The sequence below is a fragment of the Enhydra lutris genome, unplaced genomic scaffold, assembly GCF_002288905.1.
Source record: "Enhydra lutris kenyoni isolate GAN:26980312 unplaced genomic scaffold, ASM228890v2 scaffoldscaffold20, whole genome shotgun sequence".
NCBI lineage: Eukaryota > Metazoa > Chordata > Mammalia > Carnivora > Mustelidae > Enhydra > Enhydra lutris.
Genome location: NW_019154104.1, coordinates 3,266,793 through 3,291,427, shown reverse-complemented (window position 1 = coordinate 3,291,427; position 24,635 = coordinate 3,266,793). Strand labels below are relative to the sequence as shown.

Genomic DNA, 24,635 nt, shown 5'->3' with positions numbered 1-24,635 from the left:
TGTGCATGAATGTGCTCCTCTCCCCACCAGGCTGACCTCGAACACGGCACGGAACTGGCAGGCCAGACCCTCTGACACGACCGGCTGCGAGGCTCTGTGCCTGTCTCGGTGTATCCCGATGGTGGCGGAACATACCAGCTCTAGGATCCGTGGACAGCAAAAAAGCAGTGGGTTCAAGTGACAGGGAACATTTCATTAACAATAATGAGGAATGGGGCACCTGGGTGGCTCAGTGGGTTAAGCCTCTGCCTTCGGATCAGGTCATGATCCCAGGGTCCTGGGATCGAGCCCCACATCAGGCTCTCTGCTCTGCAGAGAGCCTGCTTCCTCCTCTCCCTCCCTGCCTGCCTCTCTGCCTACATGTGATCTCTCTCTGTCAAATAAATAAATAAAATCTTCAAAACAAAACAAAACAATAATGAGGGATCGTAGCTCCTTGGGTGAATTCAGGACACAAACAGGCTCCCCAAAAAAGCCGCCAGCTCTGCACAGCCTGTCTTAAGTCAGGACAGAGCTCCCGGCTCTGTCACTTCTCAGCAGGAGACAGGCCAAGAGTAAAGAACGCCACCTCTTCTGGGTCCCAAGGCATTCAGAAAAGTGTGGGAGCCACAAAACAGACATTACCTCTTCAAGACCTTTCCAGATCCTTTGCCCTTCACTGCTTCCTCATCACCTCTCAAGACGGCGAGGAAATTCTGTGGGGTGACGTCCTACAAAGAGTTGAAGTGAAAACCAGCTGCAGCTGTCATTCCCAATCCGAGCGTCTGCGGAGTCTGTGGCAGCCCCGGGCCCGCGCTCCACCCCCTTCAAGGCTCCAGCTTTAAGTGCGAACACTTTGGAGCCAGGTAAGACCCAAAGCAAGGCCAGTGTTTCTGGGGCCTGTGCATGATCCCTTGTCAAATCCCCTTGCCTTTGGCTGATGGCAACTCAGCAAGCTTTCCATTCCTTCCTGACCATTACAAAGTCCAGGTAGGGAAACCCAAAGATGCGGGGAGGTAGGGACAAACAGTGGAGGAAGAGCAAAGCACCCCCAGAGGCACAGCAAAAAGGGAGGGAAACTTCAGCCCTGGGCCTCCCTTTGCGTCCAATATGCAGCCTAGAAGGTCAATTCCCAAGGATGCTTGATTTCCTTAAAGATTAAAGATAACACTGGGGGCACCTGGCTCAGGTCATGATCCCAGGGTCCTGGGATCCAGCCCCCTGTCAGGCTCTCTGCTCAGCAGGGAGCCTGCTTCTCCCTCTCCCTCTGCCTGCCGCTCTGCCCACTTATGCTCTTTCTCTCTGTCAAACAAATAAAATCTTAAAAAAAAAAAAAAAAAGGTAACATGGATGTCTGATCATTTAAAAAAAGCAATCCAGAAAACTATAAAAGTGGGGGGGGGAATCTTACCACCTAAAATCTTACCAACAATCTTACAACCTAAGATTCCAGACATTTCCTTATCTCACTATATAAAAATAATTTCATAAAAATGGGATCATCAATATTACACGTATGATGTGTTCAATTTAAGTGTACTTGAATTTAAAAGAAACTGAAAGAACTGCTAAATTTTGGATAAATGCTTCTTTACCACCAGGAATATTAGTTCCTACACGATCCCTCTGAAATCAGGAAAGAGAGACTGTGGCAAACCATAAGGCGGCATCATTACAGAGCTTTTTTAAAAAAAATGTGTCAATTAATACAACTTGAAATCGATTAGGAGGGATTTAATTCGGAAGTGACATACGATAAATAATTAATGAAAACCTATCTTCAGCGAAATCCAGGGATACGCTGCACCAGGGCTGGTGCTGAGAACACTGATTTTCAGAAAATAGCACCAATCTATAATTGGATTAGCACCAAGACCTTAAGAAAATCAGGTATTACTGAGGGAAATCTATTTTCAGGCTTAAAGTGTAAGACTAGAAACTAAAGATCAGTAGACTAACTCTTCTCCCCATGTTTTCCCTCAGCTTTCTTACAAAACTCTCAGAAATCATTCCTCAAGCATGAATCTTACTAGAAACATGAAGCAATGACCAGAGATCAGTCTAGTGAGGTTCTGACCCTGGAAATGCAAGAACGAGGGGAAAACCATCCCCGGAACGGAAACGGCCTGTGCTGCCTCCAGCCCGCACCCCTCACCTCACCGGTGTAGTCCTTCAGGACCCCCGCATACACGTCGGAGCCATTGGGTCTGTTGATCACGATTCCTGGCGTGGGGTTGCTGAAAACCAAAGGATACCTCTGAAGCAGGCAATGGGACATGTCTTGGAAATCTCTCTTCAAAAATACACCCCCGTATGTATATAAGCAGAAAGTGACTGTGTTTGCCAAAGCCGTGTCTCATCGCCCACATGGTTGCCCACATGCCAGGGGCTATAGAACAGGGGTGGGGGGTGGGGGGGCTGGTCTCAGGCAGCCCACAGGCCTTGAGTTCTTGGCGGGAGTGGTGAAGGGCTGTCCTGGAAACTGAGGACAGGTGTGCCTGGCCTCCTGTGGCAACCATATAGCATCCTGGGGCCAAGACCTGAGCAAAAGGCCTCTCAGAGCAAAACTAGAGAGAAAGCCAGGACAAAAGACAAGACTTTAAGACAAGAGCTGAAGATGTGAACACTCAGAATGGATTATGAGCCATCCTGGGGTCACTCCACCTTGGCTCGAGCAGGGAAAACAAGGAGTGGAAAGATAAGCACCGGTCACGTGTGGTACCCACCTGCTGCCCCTGATCTCCAAGAAATCTGAGAAGCAGGCGTGAGGTTGTAAAACTGAATTCAACAAATAATGAAAACAAACAAGCACAGAAGCAAAGGGTCGTCGGATCTAAGCTACAAACCAGAACCTTCTAGGCACAGGGCTGTGGAGGTGTCCCCTGTGTGCTGACCACCCCGCCCCTCGACCGTGTCTGGGGGTCAGGATCAAGCACCGCAGAATCCAATGGTGAGTTCTCTAAGCCCAGAAGGAACCTATACTTTAAACTCTTCCAAAGCACCAGCCCCGAACACCCTTCAGTGCCCATTTCCTATGCCGCTGCCACTAGCAAGGCACCCTGGCTATGCTCCAAGTTCCATAGGAAGTAGCCCTGTGGGATTCCATCTGTGGGTCTGGTCACATCCTAAGGTCTGCATTCTAACGCTAATTCTAAAGATTCCTGTGAGTTTATATGCGCTTAAGAAAATTATATCCTGGCAGGGGGTAGGGGCACGCCTGGGTGGCTCAGTGAGTTTAGCGTCTGACTCTTGGTTTCAGCTCAGGTCATGCTCTCAGGGTCCTGAGATCAAGCTCCCAGGTCAGGCTCCACGTTCAGTGTAGAGTCTGCTTGAGATTCTCTCCCTCTGCCCTTCTACTGTCCCCACTAGTGTATACGTGTTCTCTCTCTAAAATAAATAATCTCTTAAAAAATGCTAAGAAAAAATTAGACACATATATATACATATATGTGTGTGTGTGTGTGTGTGTGTGTGTGTGTATACATACTTTTTTCCCCCCGAATTCACCATCAAGTTCAAGACACTGCCTACTTACTCTTCTGAGTTGGCTATGTCATCATACATCATCACAATGATCTGCTCATCAGGAATCCCATTTCGGTGAACGATCTGGTAGGCATGGCATGCATCCGCCTAGGAGAAATGATTTCGTCAAGTGTTAGATTTTGCCCAGAAGGAAGCAGATTTTGGAGTTCTAAGGAGCAACACATTCTTTCTCAATAGAAGACATGCTCTGAATCATTCCCTATTGGTCAGGTATTTAAATGATTTTAAAACACATATATTAATATTTCTTTCAACCCAATTTTTAAACTTTCCCCACCTTGCCCATTATCCACAGTCTCATCTGTCTGGCAGTTGGCATAGATGTGGACTACACACGGACAGGCACGCGCACACACAGCACCACCGCTATGGGTGACCAGGGCCTTAGGAGGTGCTGGATATTTTATTTCCCTTTTCCACACCAAGTAAAAGTCCCCTGAAAGCACTGAGCTACGTCCAAGGAACGGAATGATGAACTGCAGGTCAAGGCTTACTTCTGTATCAAACAGGATTCTTCTGATTCAAGTAACTTCCACCGCCAAAGCTGCAGTTCAGAGAACTGAGTAAAAACTGAGAAGTTCAGCTCAGGAATTGACAGGAGGAACGCACTAATGTACTCTTTAGCTTAAAAAAATAACAATGAGGAGCGCCTGGGTGGCTCAGTGGGTTAAAGCCTCTGCCTTCGGCTCAGGTCATGATCTCGGGGTCTTGGGAATGAGCCCCGCATCGGGCTCTCTGCTCAGCAGGGAGCCTGCTTCCTCCTCTCTCTCTGCCTGCTTGTGATCTCTGCCTGTCAAATAAATAAATAAAATCTTTAAAAAAAAATAACAATGACGGCAAGGGTGACAACATTAGGGATGAAAGACAAGCTTTGTTAATGTGACTCCTTGTCCTTAAAAGGGTGAAGACATTCTTTGCTTCCTTTCCCGGATGACACGTGGTATACTCCAGGACATGGGAGTCACTTGAGGACCAGAAGAAAAATGCCCCCCAACTTTCTGCTTCTGTTTCATGGTGTCTTTCAAGAACAAAGACATAGGGGACCTGGGGTGGCTTAGTCCCGTTAAGTGTTTGACTCTGGATTTTGGCTCAGGTTCACGATCTCAGGATCGTGAAATAGAACCCTGCGTCAGGCTCCACAGTCGGTGTGGTGTCTGCTTGAGATTCTCTCCCTTCTCCCTCTGCCTTTCCCCCTGCTTGTGTGCTCTCTAAAATAAGTAAATCTTAAAAAAAAAAAAAAAAGGAACGAACAAAGACATAAGCATGAAGAGAATAAAGAGCCCAGCTATCTGCCTCTCTAAGGAAGAGCTTTATGAACTGGTCCTCCTGCACACGTTACACTCTCCGCATCACCGAGCACGGCAGTAAAGCCTTACAGCCAAGCACTTTCCCCAAGGATGCCTCACAGGACTTCACAGCCACAATGGTGTTAAATACATAGTCATTGAACACCGGGTGGACGAGCCCAGGGTCTGGCCCTTGGGAGCTGCTGGAGGAGGGGACGGCTGCATAAACATGAACTCTCATACATGTGTCGACTTTCTAGTACTTGTCAGGCACCAGGCTGGGACTTCTACGCATTATGTCAATGATTCTCGTAGCAACCCTACACGGTCAAGGTAATGATCCCCACTTTATAGATAAGGAAAAGGGAGCTTAGGGAGGGGAGGAGACCTGCCTGAGTCACCCAGCTCTGAATGAGATACGTCTGGCACTCTGACTCCAGAACTTGACATGACTAATCATGAAAGTTAGAGAAGCCTGGGGAGCGTGAACAGCTGAAAATCTAAAGAAGTCATTTGAAAATAATGACTAAGTATTTCATATATACACAAACTGTTTAAACATTTAAATCCTTGTTTCTGTGGAATAATGAGAATCCTCAACACCAGCTATGGTAAGAAAGGAAACAGCCCCCAAAGATGTCCACATCCTAATCCCCAGAGCTTGTAACTAGGTCACGCCACATGACAAAGGGGAATTAAGACATGGATGGATTTAAGATGGCTCATCGGCTGATCCTAAAATACAGAGGTTATCCAGGATTATTCCGGTGGGCCCAGCGTGATCACAGGGGTCCCTGAATGTGGAAGGAGGAGTCAATGTCAAGGATTTGATGTAAGAAAAGACTCAACTGTCACTGCTGGTTTGAACACGGAGGAAGGGGCCATGGGCCAAAGAATGAAGACAGCCTCTTACAGCTGGAAAAGAGGGCACCTGGGTGGCTCAGTTGGTTAAGTGACTGCCATCGGCTCAGGTCATGATCCTGGAGACCCAGGATCGAGTTCCACATCAGGCTCCCTGCTCAGTGGGGCGTCTGCTTCTCCCTCTGCCCCTCGCCCCTCTCATGCTCCCTCTCATTCTCTCACTCAAATAAATAAATAAAATCTTAAAAAAAAAAAAAAAAGAAACTTTGACTATAAAATAAAATAAAATAAAAGCTGGAAAAGATAGGAACATGAGCTCTCCTCCAGAGTCCCCAGAAAGGAACACAGCCTTCCTGACACCCTGATTTAATATGGTAAGACCCATTTCAGGTTTCTCACGTCCAGAGCTGTAACATAATAAATGTGTTAAGCCACTAAGCTTGTAGTGATCTGTTATAGCAACAATAGGAAACTAATCCACTGATGGTGGAGGTTCACTGGGATCGGCTCTCCACTCAGGAAAACACCTTCCCATTATCCAACTGAGCTGAGGCTCATCCCTGCCAACTCAGTGATTCTGCTCCTAGCAAAACCCTGCAGAAACTCTACCCATGTGCAGTGGAGGATTACTCACAGCAAAAAAACAAAATAAAACAAAACAAAAACAAGAAATAACCCAAAGGACCATCAATAGCTGGAAAAATAAACTCCTGTGCTCATATAATGTGATCCCATAAAGCTCACGGAAGTGGATGGAGGAATGAATGAAATACAGCCCATGTTTCAAAACAGATGAACCTCAGGAACATAATGAGAAAAAGAGTAAGTCGTAGAAAAATACATTCACTATCATTACAGTTACACAGAGACCAAAACAGGGCAAGCAAACATTATGTTGTTTACAATTAAATACTCATACGGTGAAACCATAAAGCAAAGTGAAGGAATGACTTAGAGAAAATTCAGGTGTTCACCCTCTGAAGGGAAGGGAGGGGGACTGGATCGGATAGAGGATAGGGTCTTCGTCATGATCTTTTTTTATTGAAGTCTGATACAGGTATTCATTTTATTATGAAATTGCACACACGCTACAAAGACCATTGTTTGCTTTGTTTTTCATTAAAAAAAAAAAAATTCAAACCAGTATGTCAGATTTCACTTACCCTTATGATGAAAGTAGAAGTGAGCAGGCACACCCACCCACTCCTTGGTGACAAGTCATCCTACTATCGATTCCTTTTGGCAGAAGCCAGGTTCATTTAAAAACATGGAAGACACTTAGGAATAAACCTAACAAAAGCGTAAGACTTGTACAGTGAAAATTCAAAAATGTTGCAGAGGGAAATTAAAGATCCAAATAAACAAAGAGATACCTCATATTCGTGGATCAGAAGACTTAATAGTATTAAAATTAAAAAAAGAGATCAGCAGGTTTTTTTGCAGAAGTGTTCAAAATGATCCTAAAACGTATAGGAAATTGCAAAAAACCCAGAATAGCCAAAACAGTTTTGAAAAAGTTTAAGGACTTTCAGTTCCTTTCGTATATTGAATGTATTATGCACTATATTCCTAAAATAAAGTAGCTAGAGAAAAAAAAAGGTTATTATGAAAATTATAAGGAAAATATATTTACAATGCTGTACTGTATTTACAGAAAAAGATCTGCATATAAATGGTCCTGTGCAATTCAAACCCATATTGTTCCAAGGGTCACCTGCACATCAGAGAAAGAACAGTCTTGTCAACAAACGGGGTGGGGACTATTTGGAAATCCACATAAAAAGATGAACTTGGGCCTTCATTTCACACCATTTACAAAAATTAAACCAAAATGCATCATAGACTTAAATGTAAGGGCTAATATAATTAAACTTTGGAAGATAACTTAGAAAATCTTCAGGACCTTAGCCAAAGATGTTGAAGATAAAACACCAAAAGCATGGTTTATAAAAAGAAAAAAAAAAAAACAATACACTGGACATCAGCCAAATTAAAAACCTGAGTGCTTCAAAAGACAGCATTAAGAAAATGAAAAGACAAGTAACAGAGCAAGAGAAAGCATCTGCAAACCACATACTGAGAGAACTTGTACCTGGAATGTGTAAAGAACTCCCAATACGACAATCAACCCAATCAAAAATAAAAGATTTTGGACAAACAGTTCACCTAAGATACACAAATGGCTAAAAAGCACATAAGAAGATGCTCAATATCATTAGTAATTTCGGAAATGTCAATTAAAACCGCAAGATACCAATTCATAGCTAGAGAGAAAATAACAAGTGTTGGCGGGAACATGAGAACCAGCGACCTCCTCCATGCACTGCTTGTGGGAACGTCAAATACTGCAGACATTTTGGAAAGCAGTTAACGGTTTCTGAAAAGGCTCAACATAAAGGTACCATATGACCCAGCAATTCTATTCTTTCTGCCCAAGAGAAAAGACAATAATCTGGACGAAGATTTACAGAAAAATGTTCTTAGCAACACCGTTCGTAATAGGCAAAACATGTAAACAACCCAAATGTCCCTCAATTGGTAAACGGACAGAAAAACTGTGATCCATACACACTGTTTAATATTCTTTTGCCAACAAAAAGGAACAAAGTACGGACATGCTACAACACAGATAAACTTCAAAAACATTATGCCAACAGAAACAAGAGAGTATATGCCCAATGGCTCCATTTGTATGAAATGATCAGAAATGGCAAAGTTATAGAGACAGAAGGTATATTCTTAGTGGTGGTGGCGGGCTGGGGATGGAGGCTGCAAATGGGCCGGAGGGGTCTAACCGGGTAGACGGAAATGTTCTAAAACTGATTTAAGGTGCTGTTTGCACAACTTGGTAAATTTACTAAGAAATCACTGAGTTCTATACTCTAAGGGGGCAAATTACGTATTGATAGGGCTATATATTTTAGAAAGGGCAGGCTCAGTGTGTCCTGTGTTGGCGCTCCCCTCCACTATCTGGACTCGTCACCACCTTGACAGGCAACACAAGCTTTTATCCCCGTGTTGAAAATGGGGACAAACTCCGGGAAGGGCTCAGAGAGTCCAGCACAGGTCTCCTGACCCCGACCATGCCTTGTGCCCTTCTCCCACAAGCAGCTCTCTCGCTGTCAGGTCGCGGTTCTCTCCTGGGTCTGTGGAGGTACTGGTTGTCTCCAACTTTGTTACCTCAAAGGGATTCTTCGTTAGACTCGGGTCTGTTTACTGGCACTCAAAACAAGTAAGAGTCGGGTTAAACTGAGTCAAATACTTCAGAAATGGTGTTAAAGGCCACTTGAATTACTTCCCTGGAAATATCTGGCCAAATGTATTTCCTCCTTAAAAAGAGAAAAGCCTACGAGGCGGCATGGGGAGAGGGCATTGAGCAAGACTACAGAGAAGGCAAAGCCCTCTGGCCCAGGCTGCTGTGAGTCAGCTCATTTCACAGCTGGCGCTGGGCGTTCGGACGGGCGTGCGAAAGCATCCCATGATTCCCTGATGTCATCCTCTGTCCAACACTGTCCACTCTTGCTGCCTTCACCTCAGGCCCACTGTCAGGTAAATGAGGACAACCGCCTGGGAACCAAGCTGACATTCAATTACCACGCTCCGGTCACGGTCAGGGTAAAGGGGCCCACTTTTAAGCCAGGAAAGGATCTGAGAAGGGGGCCTCCTGGTTAGCTCATGGACAGAGAGACACATATTATCACTTCTTGGCATGTGCTGAGCACTGCGAGGTTAGGCAGGGGTTCTCTGAAGAGTTGCCTCACTGAGCCCAGCACCAACTCAAATGTGCCAGGGGAGAATCAAAGGTTTAAAGTAAGACGGGGAAGGGGGGTAGATAGAGACAGAAAGCAATGGTTTTATATGGGGCTGGGAGGGGAGCAGGGACTGACTAGCAAAGAGGCACTAGGGAACTTTCTAGAATGATGGAAGTGCCCTAAAACTGGACTGCGGCAATGCATGCAGAACAGCATAAATGTACTCAAACTCACAGAACTATGTAATTATCACAGGTGAATGTATTCATAGGACATGTGAAAATATGCCTGAATAAAGCTGTTTTTAAAAAGTGGTGACCATGGGGCGCCTGGGTGGCTCAGTGGGTTAAGCCTCTGCCTTTGGCTCAGGTCATGATCTCAGGGTCCTGGGATCGAGCCCCGCATCGGGCTCTCTGCTCGGCAGGGAGCCTGCTTCCCTCTCTCTCTCTCTCTCTCTCTCTGCCTGCCTCTCTCCCTACTTGTGATCTCTCTCTGTCAAATAAATAAAATCTTAAAAAAAAAAAAAAAAAGTGGTGACCATGGGGGTGCCTGGGTGGCTCAGTCATTAAGCATCTGTCTTTGGCTCAGGTCATAATCCCGGGGTTCTGGGATCGAGCCCCGCATTGGGCTCCCTGCTCAGCGGGAAGCCTGCTTCTCCCTCTCCTGCTCCCCCTGCTTGTGTTGACTCTCTCGCTATGTTTCTCTGTCAAATAAATAAATAAATAAAATCTTAAAAAAAAAAAGTGGTGACTACACACATTTTTTAAAAATCTATAAACTAAAAGGTGGTTTTTCAGAAACGTGATGACTCTGCCGCTTGGCTCTCTACATCTCTTTCTCCCAATTCCAACAGGTGTGGGTTCTAGGCTTCTCCCTTTTCACCTCAACAGAAACCCGCCTTTCTGCCTCCTGGCCCCTAGGACAGATGTTCCGAAAGCTTCCAGAAGGAGGTGGCGGCCCCCTTTCCACCGCAACCCAACTGCAGACCAGTGGTGGCGGGTTGGGGGGAGCGGCGTCAGCAACCCACAGCCCCCAACCCTGCCCATACACAGCAAACGACCTTCTCCTTGGGAACCCCACTGCCAGCCACTGCCTCTGACCCCCCCAGCCCCCTGCCTCCTGGTGACACCCGGCTTCCATGTGTCTGTCCTCCCCACTCCTGTCACCCCCAAAGTCCCCGTGCGACAGTGAACTTCACCTGCCATCTACCTCAGCAGCCGCCCCGAGGCTCCACCTTAGACCCTCCTTCGGCACACGCTCAGACCTCTGTCCTGCACGTAACCCTCCTCCAACCCCAGTTCCTCCTCTGATGGCCCATTTCGTTTCCCTTGACAAGTCTGTCCCCAGACACTGCTTGTACTTCAGGACCTCTCCCTCTCTCCTCTGCCCTGGCCACTGCAGGAAGCTGCCCCTGCAAGGCCTTGCCCCCCACCGACCCCCAACACTGGACGCGGAGCGTCTACCAGCCACGCCTCAGACCAACCCCTTCATACTCATCCATTAATTCCAGCCAAAGATGGAAAACAGAGAAACTCAACTTGGTCAAGACAAAACATGATTTAAACAGCCATCATCGGGGCACCTGGGTGGTTCAGTCAGTTGAGCAGCTGACTCTTGATTTCTGCTCAGGTCATGATCACAGGGTCCTGGGATCAAGCCCTGTGGCAGGTTCCACACTCAACTGGGAGTCAGCCTGAGACGCTCTCTCCTCTCCCTCTGCTCCTCTCCCCACTCACGCACATGGGCAGGCACACGGGCACGCTTGCTCTGTCTCAAATAAATAAATCTTTAAAAAAAAAATAAAGAGGGCACCTGGGTGGCTCAGTCAGTTAAGCGTCTGCCTTTGGCTCAGGTCATGATCCCAGGGTCCTGGGATCAAGCCCCACACTGGGCTCCCTGTTCAGTAGGGAATCTGCTTCTGCCTCTCCCTCTGCCACTCCCCCACTTGTGTGCACACTCCCTCTCTCTAATAAATAAATAAAATCTTAAAAAAAAAAAAAAAACCATCATCGAGCATAGAGCAAAGCAGTCCACAATGATTTAAACTGTGCCTGGTGGGGACACCCAGGTGGCTCACTTGGTTAAGCGTCTGCCTTCAGCTCGGGTCGTGATCCCAGGGTCCTGGGATCAAGTCCCACATCAGGTTCCTCGCTTGGCAGGGAGCCTGTGTTCCCTTCTGCCTGCCGCCCCCTGTTTTGGGCAGTGTCTCTCTCACATACACACAAGAATAGATACAATCTTAAAAAACAACAAACAACAACAAACTGAAAAGCTCAAACATTAAAATAAATAAAGATAAATAAAAATAAATTGTGCCCAGTGTACTTGTCCTCCCTCAACAAAAGCGATCTGTGATAACGAGTGCTGTGTTAATCCAAGGAAAAGGTAAACCTCCATTAAAAACCCAAGTTTAGAAGTCTGTATAGGTGGGGCGCCTGGGTGGCTCAGTGGGTTAAGCCGCTGCCTTCGGCTCAGGTCGTGATCTCAGGGTCCTGGGATCGAGTCCCACATCGGGCTCTCTGCTCAGCAGGGAGCCTGCTTCCCTCTCTCTCTCTCTGCCTGCCTCTCTGTCTACTTGTGATCTCTGTCAAATAAAATAAATAAAATCTTTAAAAAAAAAAAAAAAGAAGTCTGTATAGGTTCTATGAGGGAAGTTCTTTCCAACGCTCTTTTAACGATTAGCCTCCCTAGTCAAGAAAGCAAATGTTGGCAGCTGCTGAGAACAGAAAGAGCCAGCGAGCAGTGCCACCGCCAAGGTCAGCGATGATTCAGCACACGCAGTTCCTCGCAGGGAGGCTGGGATGAGTATTTCACTCTTATTCCGGGATGAGTACTTCACTGTGGGCTACTTCTTTTGCCCTGCTTCCCCGCAGTCAATTTCGGTATTATTTCACCCAGGGAAACTAGCTACACTTAAAAGAAGAAAGTTTTCTGGCAGCAAGGGTAACTGGAGTCTTATGCTTGATGTTTAACCAATAATATTCTTTTAAAGCTGGTTGTATACAAACCAGCATATGACAGCCTGTTCACCATCAGTGACCTGTATTTAGTATCTTATCCCTTATCTTTTGAACTTGTGGTTAGCGAGGGAGGAGAAAACAGAGGGGATAGGTCTTGTACTCGGGTTTCTCTTCTGTAAATGGGTCAGGGCTGTGGTTAAGGATTAAACGGTAAAGAGATCATGTTGTCCTAACAATAACTTTCCAATCGAGCCACGTTTCTGGTTCCGGTAACGTACAAGACCATTCACAGAATAGGTCATTCAACAATCATCACATTTTAGAGCTGGTGGCGGGTTCTTCGAAACCCACCACCTACTTAAGAGATAGGAAAACCGACGGCCAGGAGCAAAACTTGCAAGGTGACAGCGCCAAGCCGCCAGGCATGCGGACTCTAGGCCTGCGCTGTCCCAATCGGCAGCCTCCAGCCCCATGAGACACCCACACAAACTTCAAGCGTGGCCAGTCCAAACTGGACGCATTGAGAATGCAAACGCATACCTGATTTTGATGATTTAGTGAAAACAAAACTGTAAAGTATCTCATGATTAACTTTCTGTATTGATTACAGTGAAATGGTAATAGCTTGCATGTATTGGGATAAACAAGACATAGCAAAGTTAATTTCACCTGTTACTTTTTACTTAAAAACACAAACAAAAACAAAAAACAAAACCATGGCTAGGGGTGCCTGGACAGCTCAGTCCGTTAAGGGTAAGACTCCTGATTTCTGCTCAGGTCATGATCTCAGGGTCATGGGATCAAGCCCAGCACTGGGCTCCATTCTTAGTAGGGAGCCTGCCTAGGATTCTCTCTCATCCTTTCCCTCTGACCCTCCCCACTGCACACGCATGTGCTCCATCTCTCTCATTTATAATAAATAAATCTTTAAAAAAAGAAACATAGAGGCCTGTGATGCTTGTACCAGAGCCCTGGACCTCAGTCCTGTGTGCACCCAGCTTGCTGTGTGGCCTTGGGCGAGTTTCCTCCACTCTTCAGGGCTCAGTTTCCTTATCCGTAAAATGAAGGCATTAGTGGGTCTCAACTGGGGGCATCTGGCAAAGGCTGGAGACACTTTTGGTTGTTATGATGGACCAGGGATGCTCCGGGTATCTAGTGCGTGGCGGTCAGGGACGCTGCCAAACACCCTGCTGGGCACGGGGCAGTCCCCATAACAAAGAACGACCTGGCCCCAAACGTCAACAGCGTCAAGGCTGGGAAACCCTGTGTTAGACTGAGGTGCCTCCATAGGGCCATTCCGGGGAACTGCGAAACTGTCTTCCAAAATGGCTGTACCATTTTATGATCCCCCATTCCCTCGCATCCCTGCTCACACCCATACTTGTGCCAGCCTTCAGGAGCTCAAATAGCTTTTGACAAAGTCTGTTCTATGGACAGTGTCCAGGATTGTTTACAGATTACCACAGTCATAAAGAAAAATCTCAGCCATTGTCTTACCTGGTGCCTGTAATTATACCAGCCGTTTGAGCCGGCGACAATCACCACCCAGTGCTTGCCCCCATCCTCGGGGTCATCCACGGTAACAGCACTGGCGCCCAGGACCACGCTGAGCAATACGGCTACTTCCCAAATCATTCTGTGCCTCAGAGTTCAATGGCAGAAATCTGGGAAGAAAAAAGCAGTCAAGCAAAAAAAGGAATGACAGAAACAGAAGAATACTGTTGGCCCCTAAGAAAATACCACAGCCCATGGGTCAAAAAGATAAGACCATTTGGTCATCTGATGGAACAGCTTAAAGATAAAAACAATGACAGAGCAGAATTTTATCTTTGGCTCTGCAGCCCCTTTCCCTAGGGGGAGAAGGATCTACCCATCTCTCTCTCACTCCAGGTGGAAGTTATGGGTATAAATCAAAGCTGGGAACACTCTTTGGGCAGCCTTAAAAGGTTTTAACAAGTTTTTGTCATAACTTGGAATATAGCACATAAAACTCACCAACAAAATTCACTGTATTTTTTTTTTTTTTTAAAGATTTTATTTATGTATTTGACAGACAGAGATCACAAGTAGGCAGAGAGGCAGGCCGGTGAGGGGGGAAGCAGGCTCCCCGCTGAGCAGAGAGCCCGATGCGGGGCTCAATCCCAGGACCCTGAAATCATGACCTGAGCCGAAGGCAGAGGCTCTAACCCACTGAGCCACCCAGGCACCCCCAAAATTCACTGTATTAGAAAAATGTCTTACCACATTGTATGAAATGTTTGCAAGAAAATACACATATAATGGGTGCACACAAAATGGGGAAGGCAGACACCATTTAACAGTAGTTATTGATGGGTGGTAGGTGGAATTCAGGATGACTTTCTTCCTCTCTTTTTACTGTAACAGATATTACTTATGCAGTAAAGTTTATAAAAATTCAGTGTATGTCCAATATAAACACAGAGGGATGATTCGTAAGTTTGTGAGCGAGTTATCCGGGTAAGCTACATGCAAACAGTGGCAGTCCAAGTTAATGTCTTTGTACAACATTTATAACCCATTTACATGTAGTCACTACAGCAGATTGAACAAGTCTTATCCCTTGTTTTAGTGGAAGGGGAGGTTAAAGCAAGAGAAGCTAACCTATCCGATATTCATGATGAGCCACCTCTGGCCAGAGACCAGAACCCATGTCTTCTGAATTCCTGGCTCATGTATGGGTGTGAGTCTTTTTGCCATGGTCTACACGGAGACTTCCTTCTTAATGAAATACATGCCCCACCTTATATTCCGCCGCCAAAACTTGCACGTTTTAAAGTAAAAGGCAGCACGCAGCCCATGACCTGGACACCTTGCCTCGCTCACACCAAACCCTGCTGCCCTGCATCCTGAATACGTTATTCTAGAAAAGGCGGCCTTCCTGTGACAGAGCTAGGCCTGTCACATTAAGAGGAACAACGGTCTCTGAGATGCAGGGACTCAGCAGCACAAAGTCTGCGAGGCTGACCTCTGCCTTCGCTATTTGTCCAACAGCGCTCGTTCATGCACGGGCCTGTCCATTCACGCAGCCGGCCAGAGGCTCCCGGACACCTCCCCTGATGGAGAACAGCCTGGCTGCTCTGAAGGCAAAAGGGACAGGACAAAACCTCTGTCCCTGGGGGCACGGAGCCAGCTAAGGGATGAGCCTCCTGCAAGCTTTAGAAATCAGTCTTAGCGCCCTGCACCTACACTGTGCTCAAACTCAAAATGGACTGAGCAGTGGGTTCCCCCACAAAGGTAAGGGAAGAGAAGCTCTAATTCTGATCAAAATTTAAAAACCCAAGAGCATCTCAGGCCACTGCTTCTCCAACTTTATTGTGACCCCCATCCTCTGGGGATGCACTTCTGATTCAGTAGGGCGAGGCTGGGCCCCAGACTCTGCATTTCCAAAAAGCTCTAGGTGATGCCCAGGACTCTAGTTTGATGTATCGGGGCTCTCCACTAACCTTGGGGGGCTCTAGTTCACCTCTGGTCCAAAGCCCCACAAACTGACACTACTCCTTAACCCGCTATCCGCCTCTGGTAGCTTTTTTTTTTTTTTAAGTAGGCTTCACACTCAATGTGGGGCTTGAACTTAAAACCCTGAGATCAAGAGTCACATGCTCCACTGACTGAGACAGCCAGGTGCCCCATCCAGGACCTCAATTCTTCCTTTCTTTGTTAGAGAGAGAGAGGGGGAGGGAGGGAGAGAGTGCACAAGCAGGGAGAGCAGCAGGCAGAGGGAGACGCAAGGAGCCCAATGCGGGACTGAATCCCAGGACCCTGGGATCATAACCTAAGCCAAGGGAGATGCCTAACCGACTGAGCCACCCAGGCGCCCCCAGGAACTCCATTTTCACTGTGTAAACAGAGTTGGTGCTAGATGCAGACTTCATTAGCATCATGGCAAGCCTGCCCATGGATGAACGGGTAACTACAATAATGTACCCCAGATTTGTTCTTAAGCTTATTCTAAAATGGCCATGCTTTGTTTGTTTTGTTGGTGTTTTTTTTTTGTTTGTTTGTTTTTTAGATTTTTATTTATTTATTTGACAGAGAGAGATCACAAGTAGACAGAGAGGCAGGTTTTGTTGTGTTTTGTTTCTCAGTACGGCATATGACGGATGAGGTCAGGGAACAGGTGAGGCCAGTGGACAGCTCAGGACACCCCGGTGCCAACCAGCAGGCCTTAACTAATGTGTTAACATGCACCTGAGGGTGTTCTGCCAAGTCCTCTTGACCTGACCACGGCTCACTGCAGGGCTGGGAGGTAATTTACAGCAGAGGAGACAGTGACTACAGAAGCAACCCCACCAGCAGCTCTTTGTTTCCAAGCTCGCCCAGGAGCCTCCTGACCGCACCTGAGCCTTCCCCTGGGGTAGCGGGTAGTACACTTTTTCTCTAAAGGGCTGACAGTAAATATTTTACCCTGCAGATCACACCATCTCTGTTGAGCTCTTCTGCCCTGTACTGTGAAAGCAGCCAGAGACCACAACTAAACCAGTGGGTGTGGAGATGTTCCAATAAAACTAGGACAGGTGGTCTCTTTGGCCCAGGGCTCAGGGGCCCAGCCTCGCCCTACTGAATCAGAAGTGCATCCCCACACGACCAGTCCCGCCTGGCTGGTTCTTATCTTCCACCAGCAATCATTAAACAGGCTCCCTGGTTTGCATACCAGTTTCTGAGTTTGGTTCATGTGACTTAATCACAAAGAGGCTCATTCCTGAGGAGGCCCTGCCATGTGACTTCTTCTCTTCATACTTAGGGACAAAAATACATAAAATACCAGAATGAAAAGGATGGCCTGACTATGAACCACAGAAAGGCACCACCAGCCTGACTGCCTCCACTGGCAAACACCCCAGCATGCACTGAAAAAGCAACGCAGGGTTATTTTTACAAATTCAAATTCATCTGTCATTCTTCTACTAATATGCTAGCACTCTACCTCTCAGTGAGGAAAAGTGCCTTATTAATACACAAATGATACTTTCACAGTTAATGTTTGGCAATGGTTCCTTTCTATCACTTTTTTGTTTCTTATAAAAACAGAGTATGTTTCCTTGAACAGAATGGCAAGCAAAAGCCTCACAGTATGACACTGATTGGAAAATGTCACTTAAAAAACACATATGCTAAGGGGAATCTGGGTGGCTCAGTCAGTTAAGTTTCCATCTCTTGATCTCAGTTCAGGTCTTGATCTCAGGGTCATGAGTTCCAGCCCCGTGCTGGGCTCGACGCTGGATGGGGTGCCTACTCAAAATAAATGAAATTTTAAAAACACGTATGCTAAAACCATTCTGGGAAACATATTGGGGCCTGGGTGAAGAGGAGACATGAAAGTAATATAATCTTTCCGTTACCCTCAGCAAGAACACGTCTCAAAGCAGCCTCGCCCAGCCATTTCCTGATCAGCAATATTCTTGGCAAAGTCAAAGCCTCAAAACAAAATCACAAATAATCTTGCTACATAACACACCTGTGATTCTTGTTCTATCAAAGAGAAAAGTAAGGGATCCCTGCTGAGCTAGCTCTTCGGGATGGCTATTTTGTAGTCTCCCCACCCATTCATTCAACAGCCAACAAATAAACACAGCCTGAGCACCCACTAGGCGCTCACAGGTGCCGAACAGGGACCCAATGACAAAACCCTTCATACGATTTAAATCCACATATGATTTAAATCCACACATTGTCAGAGCGGATGAGTGTTAGGGAAAAATACAAGGCAGGAAGAGGAGTATAGTAGGAGCAGGAGGCACTGTTTTTCAAGACTTGAAGGAGGCGAGGAAGTCCCCCCTTTCCCAACAGCTAAATGCTGGAAGCCACATACATGGTCATCGACAGGGGGCTGTCTAGCTAAGTCAGTTACGGTACAGCCTTATGATGGGACACTGGGGAGCCTTTAAGAAGAGCAAGACGGGTCTCAGTGCACCGAGAGTGGGAAGATCTCCGAGGGGTCTGTAAAGGATGTGTACGGAGTCTGCTAATCATCTATGGGGAGAAACTGACAAGACAGGTGTGACCCTAACCAGGGGAGAAAAGATGTCCCCCAGAGCACACGTGCGGATATGCTGCACGGGAAGGCAGAGTGGGATACTTGTGGGTTTCTGCAATAAGCCATGCAAAACGTACACTTCACACAATCCTTGTAAAAGCCTGTGGGCCAGCCTCATCGCTCTGTTTGTGGAGCTGAGCAGAGAGGCTGGGCAGAGAGAGAAATGTGCTGGTAAGCAGCACCACAGGGGCTGACACACAGATCTGCTCCTAAGACTGCTTTTTCTACTCCACCCCCTCACTTGTCACAAGAAGAGCTGTTTATGCAAAGGTCTGCAAGACTGGGTCACCACAAGTGGGTGCACAACACGTCCCACTCAGGGCCCGAGGCCCTCCTCAGCAGGTCACCACCCACCCCCAACCGTGCTCTTCGCCACCCTACTACTTTAAAGTACTTGTGGGCAATCTGTATAAAGAAGAACTCTCCTCTTAGAAGAGCTCTTCAAAGGAAAACCTGAACCACACAAAGTCAAGATCAATGGCCAAGCCTCTACGAATGAATTTTACCAGCCTCCAATGACAAGTCCTCTGCTGTTCCCACTTGGTCCGGCATCCCTCTCACAAGGAGACACAAAGTCAGTAATTCCATTAAAGGACTCTGCTTGACTTAAAGAAGTAAGCTTGCAAGGGAGGTTCAATTCATTTGAGAGGTTTGGGACAGAATGCCCATTCTAAATAAACTGTCACCGGCAATACAAGTAATGAGGCCCCAATCACAGGACTATCAAAGTCAAGTTCAAACCAAGGTCTGACACCAAAGCCCACATCTTAACTACCATCAGATGTGACCTCTCACTGCCAGTCCTGATTTGCTACGAGCTCTGGGCTAGAAACAGGAAAGCAAAGACAAGCAAAGCAGTAGCTAGGCAATGACATCTGAAAAGAGCTTTCCAAACCTGAAGGTCTTTGATTCTGCTCTTTACTCTCCAGGGGCTTACTGACTACATGCAAGAGAGACAAGGAAAGATGATGATAAGGACCCCTCCTTGACCGAACTGAGTCACGCTCCTCTGAGCCCCCATCTCAAGAAAGTCTTGGCCTGCTAAGCTCAGTTTACCCAGAATCCTGTGAGAACGGCCCACTTTTGTTATCTAATCAAGTTCCCTTGCAATTTTCCAAGCGCTGACCCTCTCAGCCTGCTCATAAATCCCAACTATCCTTGCTGTAGTTGGATCTGAGCTCGGATCTACACTGAAGTATCTGTCCCTAACATAATTGCTGGAATAAAATGTGTCTTCAGGGAGACCCTTTCCTCTCTGGGCCTTAATTATCTGTGCAATGAGATGGTAGAACTCATCTCATTAAATCTCTGAATTAAGATTCAGATTCAGTTCTCAAACCTTTTTAACTTCCTGTTTTAAGAGTGAGATTGAAACAAAATCCGGGGCGCCTGGATGGCTCAGTCTATTAAGCCTCTGCCTTCAACTCAGGGATCGAGTCCCGAATTAGGGTCCCTGCTCAGCAGGGAGTCTAATTCTCCATCTCCACAAGCTCCCACCATGCACGCTCTCTCTTTCTCACAAAAGCAAATTTTAAAAATCTTTTAAAACGTTAAAAAAGAAAAAACAAAATAAAAAATCCAACTTCCAACTAGCTCTTATCTCAAATGAAAACTATTTTATTAAGGTTCATCAATATTTTTCCTACAGGGAAAATTTCTGATTCAGGGGCATGTCCTTTAAAGTTACCTAATTCTGACTATATGCAATTTTTTTCTTTATATCTCTGCAAACTGGGTAACAGCAGGACAAACAATTCTTATCTAAAGACACACAAATGAATTCTATCAAGTGGAGGCTGGGCTGATTTCTGGTTGTAGAAAGAAGCCAGTTTTGCCTGTCATTTTTGCCCATCGTTTCATTATTTCTGACCCTGGAGTCTCCTTTGATCTGGCTGCAACCATCACACTACATTTCCTCATAATAAGTTAAATGTAATCCTTAGTACTTGTTCACTTTTATACCTGTATCAAGTGATGACTTTACCTTTCTTAAAAATTATCTTTTGGGGCACCTGGGTGGCTCAGTCAGTTAAGCATTGACTCTTGGTTTCAATTCAGGTCATGATTTCATGGGTCATGGGACTGAGCCCGGGTCAGGTTCCACACTCAGCAGAGTCTTCTTGAAGATTCTCTCCCTCTGCCCCTCCCCTCACTCTTTCTCAAATAAATAAATCTTTTTAAAAAGTTTTATCTTTTAGTATTACAAAAAGTACAAGCAACTAAATCATATTTCCAAATAGACACAATTGATAAACACTTTAAAAATCTCCTAAGTTAGAAGAATTTTTGAATCTAGCAAAGTAAAATTTGCCCAATGGAAAACTGTTTTTCCCCCATTTTTATTTTCACAGCTATCTGACACTTGAATCCCTTTTACCAAAAGTACTGTTTTTGAAACTTGGTAGTAGTTTGTAGTATGTAGTTTGTAGTATTTTCCCACAATGAATGAATGATTTTTCTAGCTAGATGTGAATTCTTAAGCTAAATTTCGTTATGTTATACTCAAGAAATTGAAAGGTAAACATTAAATTACAGAAATGGACGAAGTACAATGTAAAACACCTTTTACCTATTATTGAGTCCATGAACTATTAATATTTTGAAATCTGATAACTCTCTCCCCATAGAACAAATAAAATATTAGATGAAATTTCTTCTCATGTCCCATTCCATTCTCCCCACACCAGAAGACAAACACCATCATAAGTTAACATTTCTTTTTCTTTCTTTCCTTTGTGTGTGTGTGTGTGTGTGTGTGTGCAAAAAGGTGACTTTATTAAAGCATGGGGACAGGACCCATAGGCAGAAAGAACTGTGTAAGTTAGCACTTCTTTTTATTTACTTTATTATACTTTTAAAACATGTATGTCTACTTTGGAGCACCTGGGTGGCTCAGTCATTGGGCATCTGCCTTCGGCTCAGGTCATGGTCCCAGGGGCCTGGGATGGAGCCTCACATCGGACCCCCTGTTCGTTGGGAAGCCTGCTTTGCCCTCTCCCACTCCCCCTGCTTGTGTTCCCTCTCTTGTTGTCTCTCTCTGTCAACTAAGTAAATAAAATCTTAAAAAAAAAAAAAAAAAAAAGAATGTATGTCTATAAACATTCCCTTCTAAAGGACATTTAGGTGGCTTCAAAAATTTATCGTTATAAATGTTACAGTAAACATCCTCACACTCCTCTCCTTGCAAACGAGTGTCTGTTTCTCTAAGCTACTTCCTAGAAGTAGAACTACTTGATCTTAAGATACACACTCTCGTTTTAAAAGATTTTATTTGACAGAGAGGGGGAGAGAGCACAAGCACGGGGAGCGGCAGGCAGAGGGAGAGGGAGAAGCAGGCTCCCCACGGAGCAGGGAGTCTGAGTTAAGGGATAGGGGACCTAACTCAAGCGACAGTGTTCACTTCAATATATTTTTACTGAACAATGCTGGGCATGGTGTATTTCACCTCCCTAACAGTTCAACATTTTTTCTCTTCTCCTTTCCCACTGCAACGTCTTTAAAATCCCTTAGAGGCCTCAGCAATTCTCCTGACTATTACTGCAGGCACGCCCCACTGGGACCTCTCTTCAGTGCTTTTCCACACTACAGAACTACCTAAGATACACATCTACTAAATTCAGTTTCCCAGGGGCTCAGTCAGTTAAGCATCCACCTTCAGCGCAAGGTCATGATATCAGGGTCGAGCCCTGAGTCGGGCCCCCTGCTCAGCGGGGACCCTGCTTCTCCCTCTGCACCCCCATCCCTGCTCATGTTTGCTCGCACATGCTCTGTCAAAGAAGCAAAACTCTTTTTAAGAAAACAAATTCAGCTTCCCAAGCTTTCAGGACAAAATCTAAGTCTCTTAGAGCAGCACAGAAGGGCCTGCAAGATGTACGACTCTATTCTTATGAAACAGAGCTCATGAAATGAACCACCCACACGAAATCCCTAATTCCAACCAGGCTCCATGGCTCTGGTCCAAAAGTATGGCTCTTTCCATGCCTCCAACATGCTGTTTTCCAGGTGAAATATTCTTCTCCATCACTCTAGCTCCTCCCATCCCTCAAACTCCATTCCGGTGCTTCTCTGCCAAGTTCTACCTCTTCCCACAAATCAGGATGAGATGCTTCCAACAGGGTTAGATGCTGCCCCTGTGCAAACCTGAAATACTGAAATGATTCTCTATACACTGCCTCTCCCCTTTACAAATAACCCCTGCTCAGTGAGTAAGGCTCAATGAATATTTGCTAAGGAATGGAACCCTACAGCAAAAAAAGCTGAGCTCCTCCATTCTCAAGGACCACAGGGCAAGTCTCAAACAATGGACAATTCTTTTCATCTCTAAAACGAAGCCCATGATGCAAAGTTCCTTCTTCCAGGCCCCAGATTCTACCATTCTTGGCATGGAATTACGCACGTATATAACCTCACCTCTAATAGTTCAGGGATAGGGGACCTAACCAAACTTTCACTTTCACGCTTGCAGTGAAATCACCCTGAGTCCCACCAGCTCAAACCTCTGAGAACTTGGGCATCCCTAACTTCTCAGAAGGAATGTTTTTACACGTTTGGGTATTTGTGTCGTTGTAGTTACCTGCTTTTACCCTTGGCTACAGAGAACTGGGTGGAAATGGTTGCAGTTCTCTACATTACAAGAACCTAGAGCCCGAACTGCTCATGGATTGTGAAGGTCGGACCTAAGCGCCAGACCCTGCCCGGCACACCCTGGCGATGGGACCTTAGCCAAGACCCTCTCCGTGCGCCCCTTTCCCCCTTCGCTCAGCGCCTGGGCTTCCAGCCGGAGCTCGCGCAACAGAAGAGAGCCCCCAGCAGCCCACGACCACCTCTCGGGAGGACGGGCTGAGAAGTCGCAGCATTTCCCTTTGGAATTCATCATTTCCCGAAATTCTCTTTCGCAGAGTGAGAAGCGGATTACTCAGGGCCGCAGGAGCTGAAAAGCCCGCCCGTGAGGCCCAGAGCCGCGGCAGAGAGGCAGCCCCGGCCCGGGACGAGGGGTCCGGCCGGGAACCCCGGCTAGGGCTCGCGGTTACCTGTGGCGGAAGCCCGCGGCTGCGGCGGTGCTGGGCAGGACCGTGGGAACTCCTCGCGACGCGCAGCCTCACACGCGCAGCCTCAGACAAGCCACCTCGCGAAACCCGCCCTGCAGTGATTGCGAGTGGCACCCGGCTCCCTGCTTTAATGGCCTAGGGCGCTGCATTGATTGGTGGAACTTCGGAACGGGCACCTGCGAAAGCCAATGGGAGGCGCGGCAAGGCGGGGCCGGCGTGCCAGAGGGCCTACAAGTCCCAGCATGCACGAGCAGGAGCTTCTGGGCCCACAGCCCACGAACCTTGCGGCCAGGATTCTCCCAGGGCACTCCAGCTTGAGCAATGCAATGGGACTGAGGGGGGCTTGCCTGGAGACGCAGTAATTCCAGAGTGTCCACCGAAAGATCAAAACCAGTGCGCGGGGACACTTTAACCCACTGGTTCCCAAACTTGTCGCACTTTGGAATCATCTGTAGAGAAACCTCAAAAATACCCATGCCCTTGTGCTGCCCCAGGCATCATCGTGAGTTCCTTGGTCTGCACGTGCTCTGGGTTTTGGAATCTTTAAAGATCCCCCCGTGAATTGAATGTGCAGGTCCATCTAATCCTCGAGACAACCCTATGAGGAGGGGCCGGCACTATTATTGTGGAACCGGCTTTACACTTAGAGGAGGACAAATTAATCTTCTGAAGACCGCATTAGCTCCCGAGCGGCGGGGGCAGAACCCACACCCAGGCAGTCTAGTTCCAGAATCCTGTCGTCTTCATCCCTGTGCAATGCCATTTATCAAATGTTTGGTATTATTATCTCACAAGGAAACTCTATACATACCTGTGCCGTGTGGTTGAGCACAGTAAATTGAGTTGAGTGGAATTGATGTTAAGAGAATTAAGTGCAAAAGACTATGCAAGCACACCAAGTGTAAGATCTAGGGCTGCATTCACGGGTTGTCTCATTTGATCTTCTTTTATAATCTTCTTTTTAAAAGGAAGTCATGCTAGAGCATACTGCCCTGAGCCTGCTCCTTATTTTTGTAAATAAAGTCTGAGAACACAGCCAGGCCCACGGGTTTCAGTATTATCTCTGGCTGTTTTTACCAACAAGGCAGAGTTGAGTCATTATACAAGAGACTGTATAGTCCACAAAATCGAAAATATTTACTCTCTGA

The 24,635-nt window shown here is 46.4% G+C and overlaps 1 protein-coding gene across 1 annotated transcript in view; it reads right to left on the bottom strand.

The window, feature by feature from the left end:
- The window catches only part of LOC111148711 (legumain), a 33,308-nt gene extending 9,739 nt beyond the window's left edge, over positions 1-23,569 (bottom strand). The window contains exons 1-5 of the mRNA XM_022505510.1: positions 23,470-23,569; positions 13,882-14,048; positions 3,515-3,612; positions 2,135-2,216; positions 625-710 (exon numbers count right to left, since the gene is read on the bottom strand). Of these exons, the coding sequence (XP_022361218.1) occupies positions 625-710; positions 2,135-2,216; positions 3,515-3,612; positions 13,882-14,019 (404 nt within the window). The 5' untranslated portion in view covers positions 14,020-14,048; positions 23,470-23,569. The remainder of the gene's footprint in view (positions 1-624; positions 711-2,134; positions 2,217-3,514; positions 3,613-13,881; positions 14,049-23,469) is intronic.
- Positions 23,570-24,635: the final 1,066 nt, after the last annotated feature.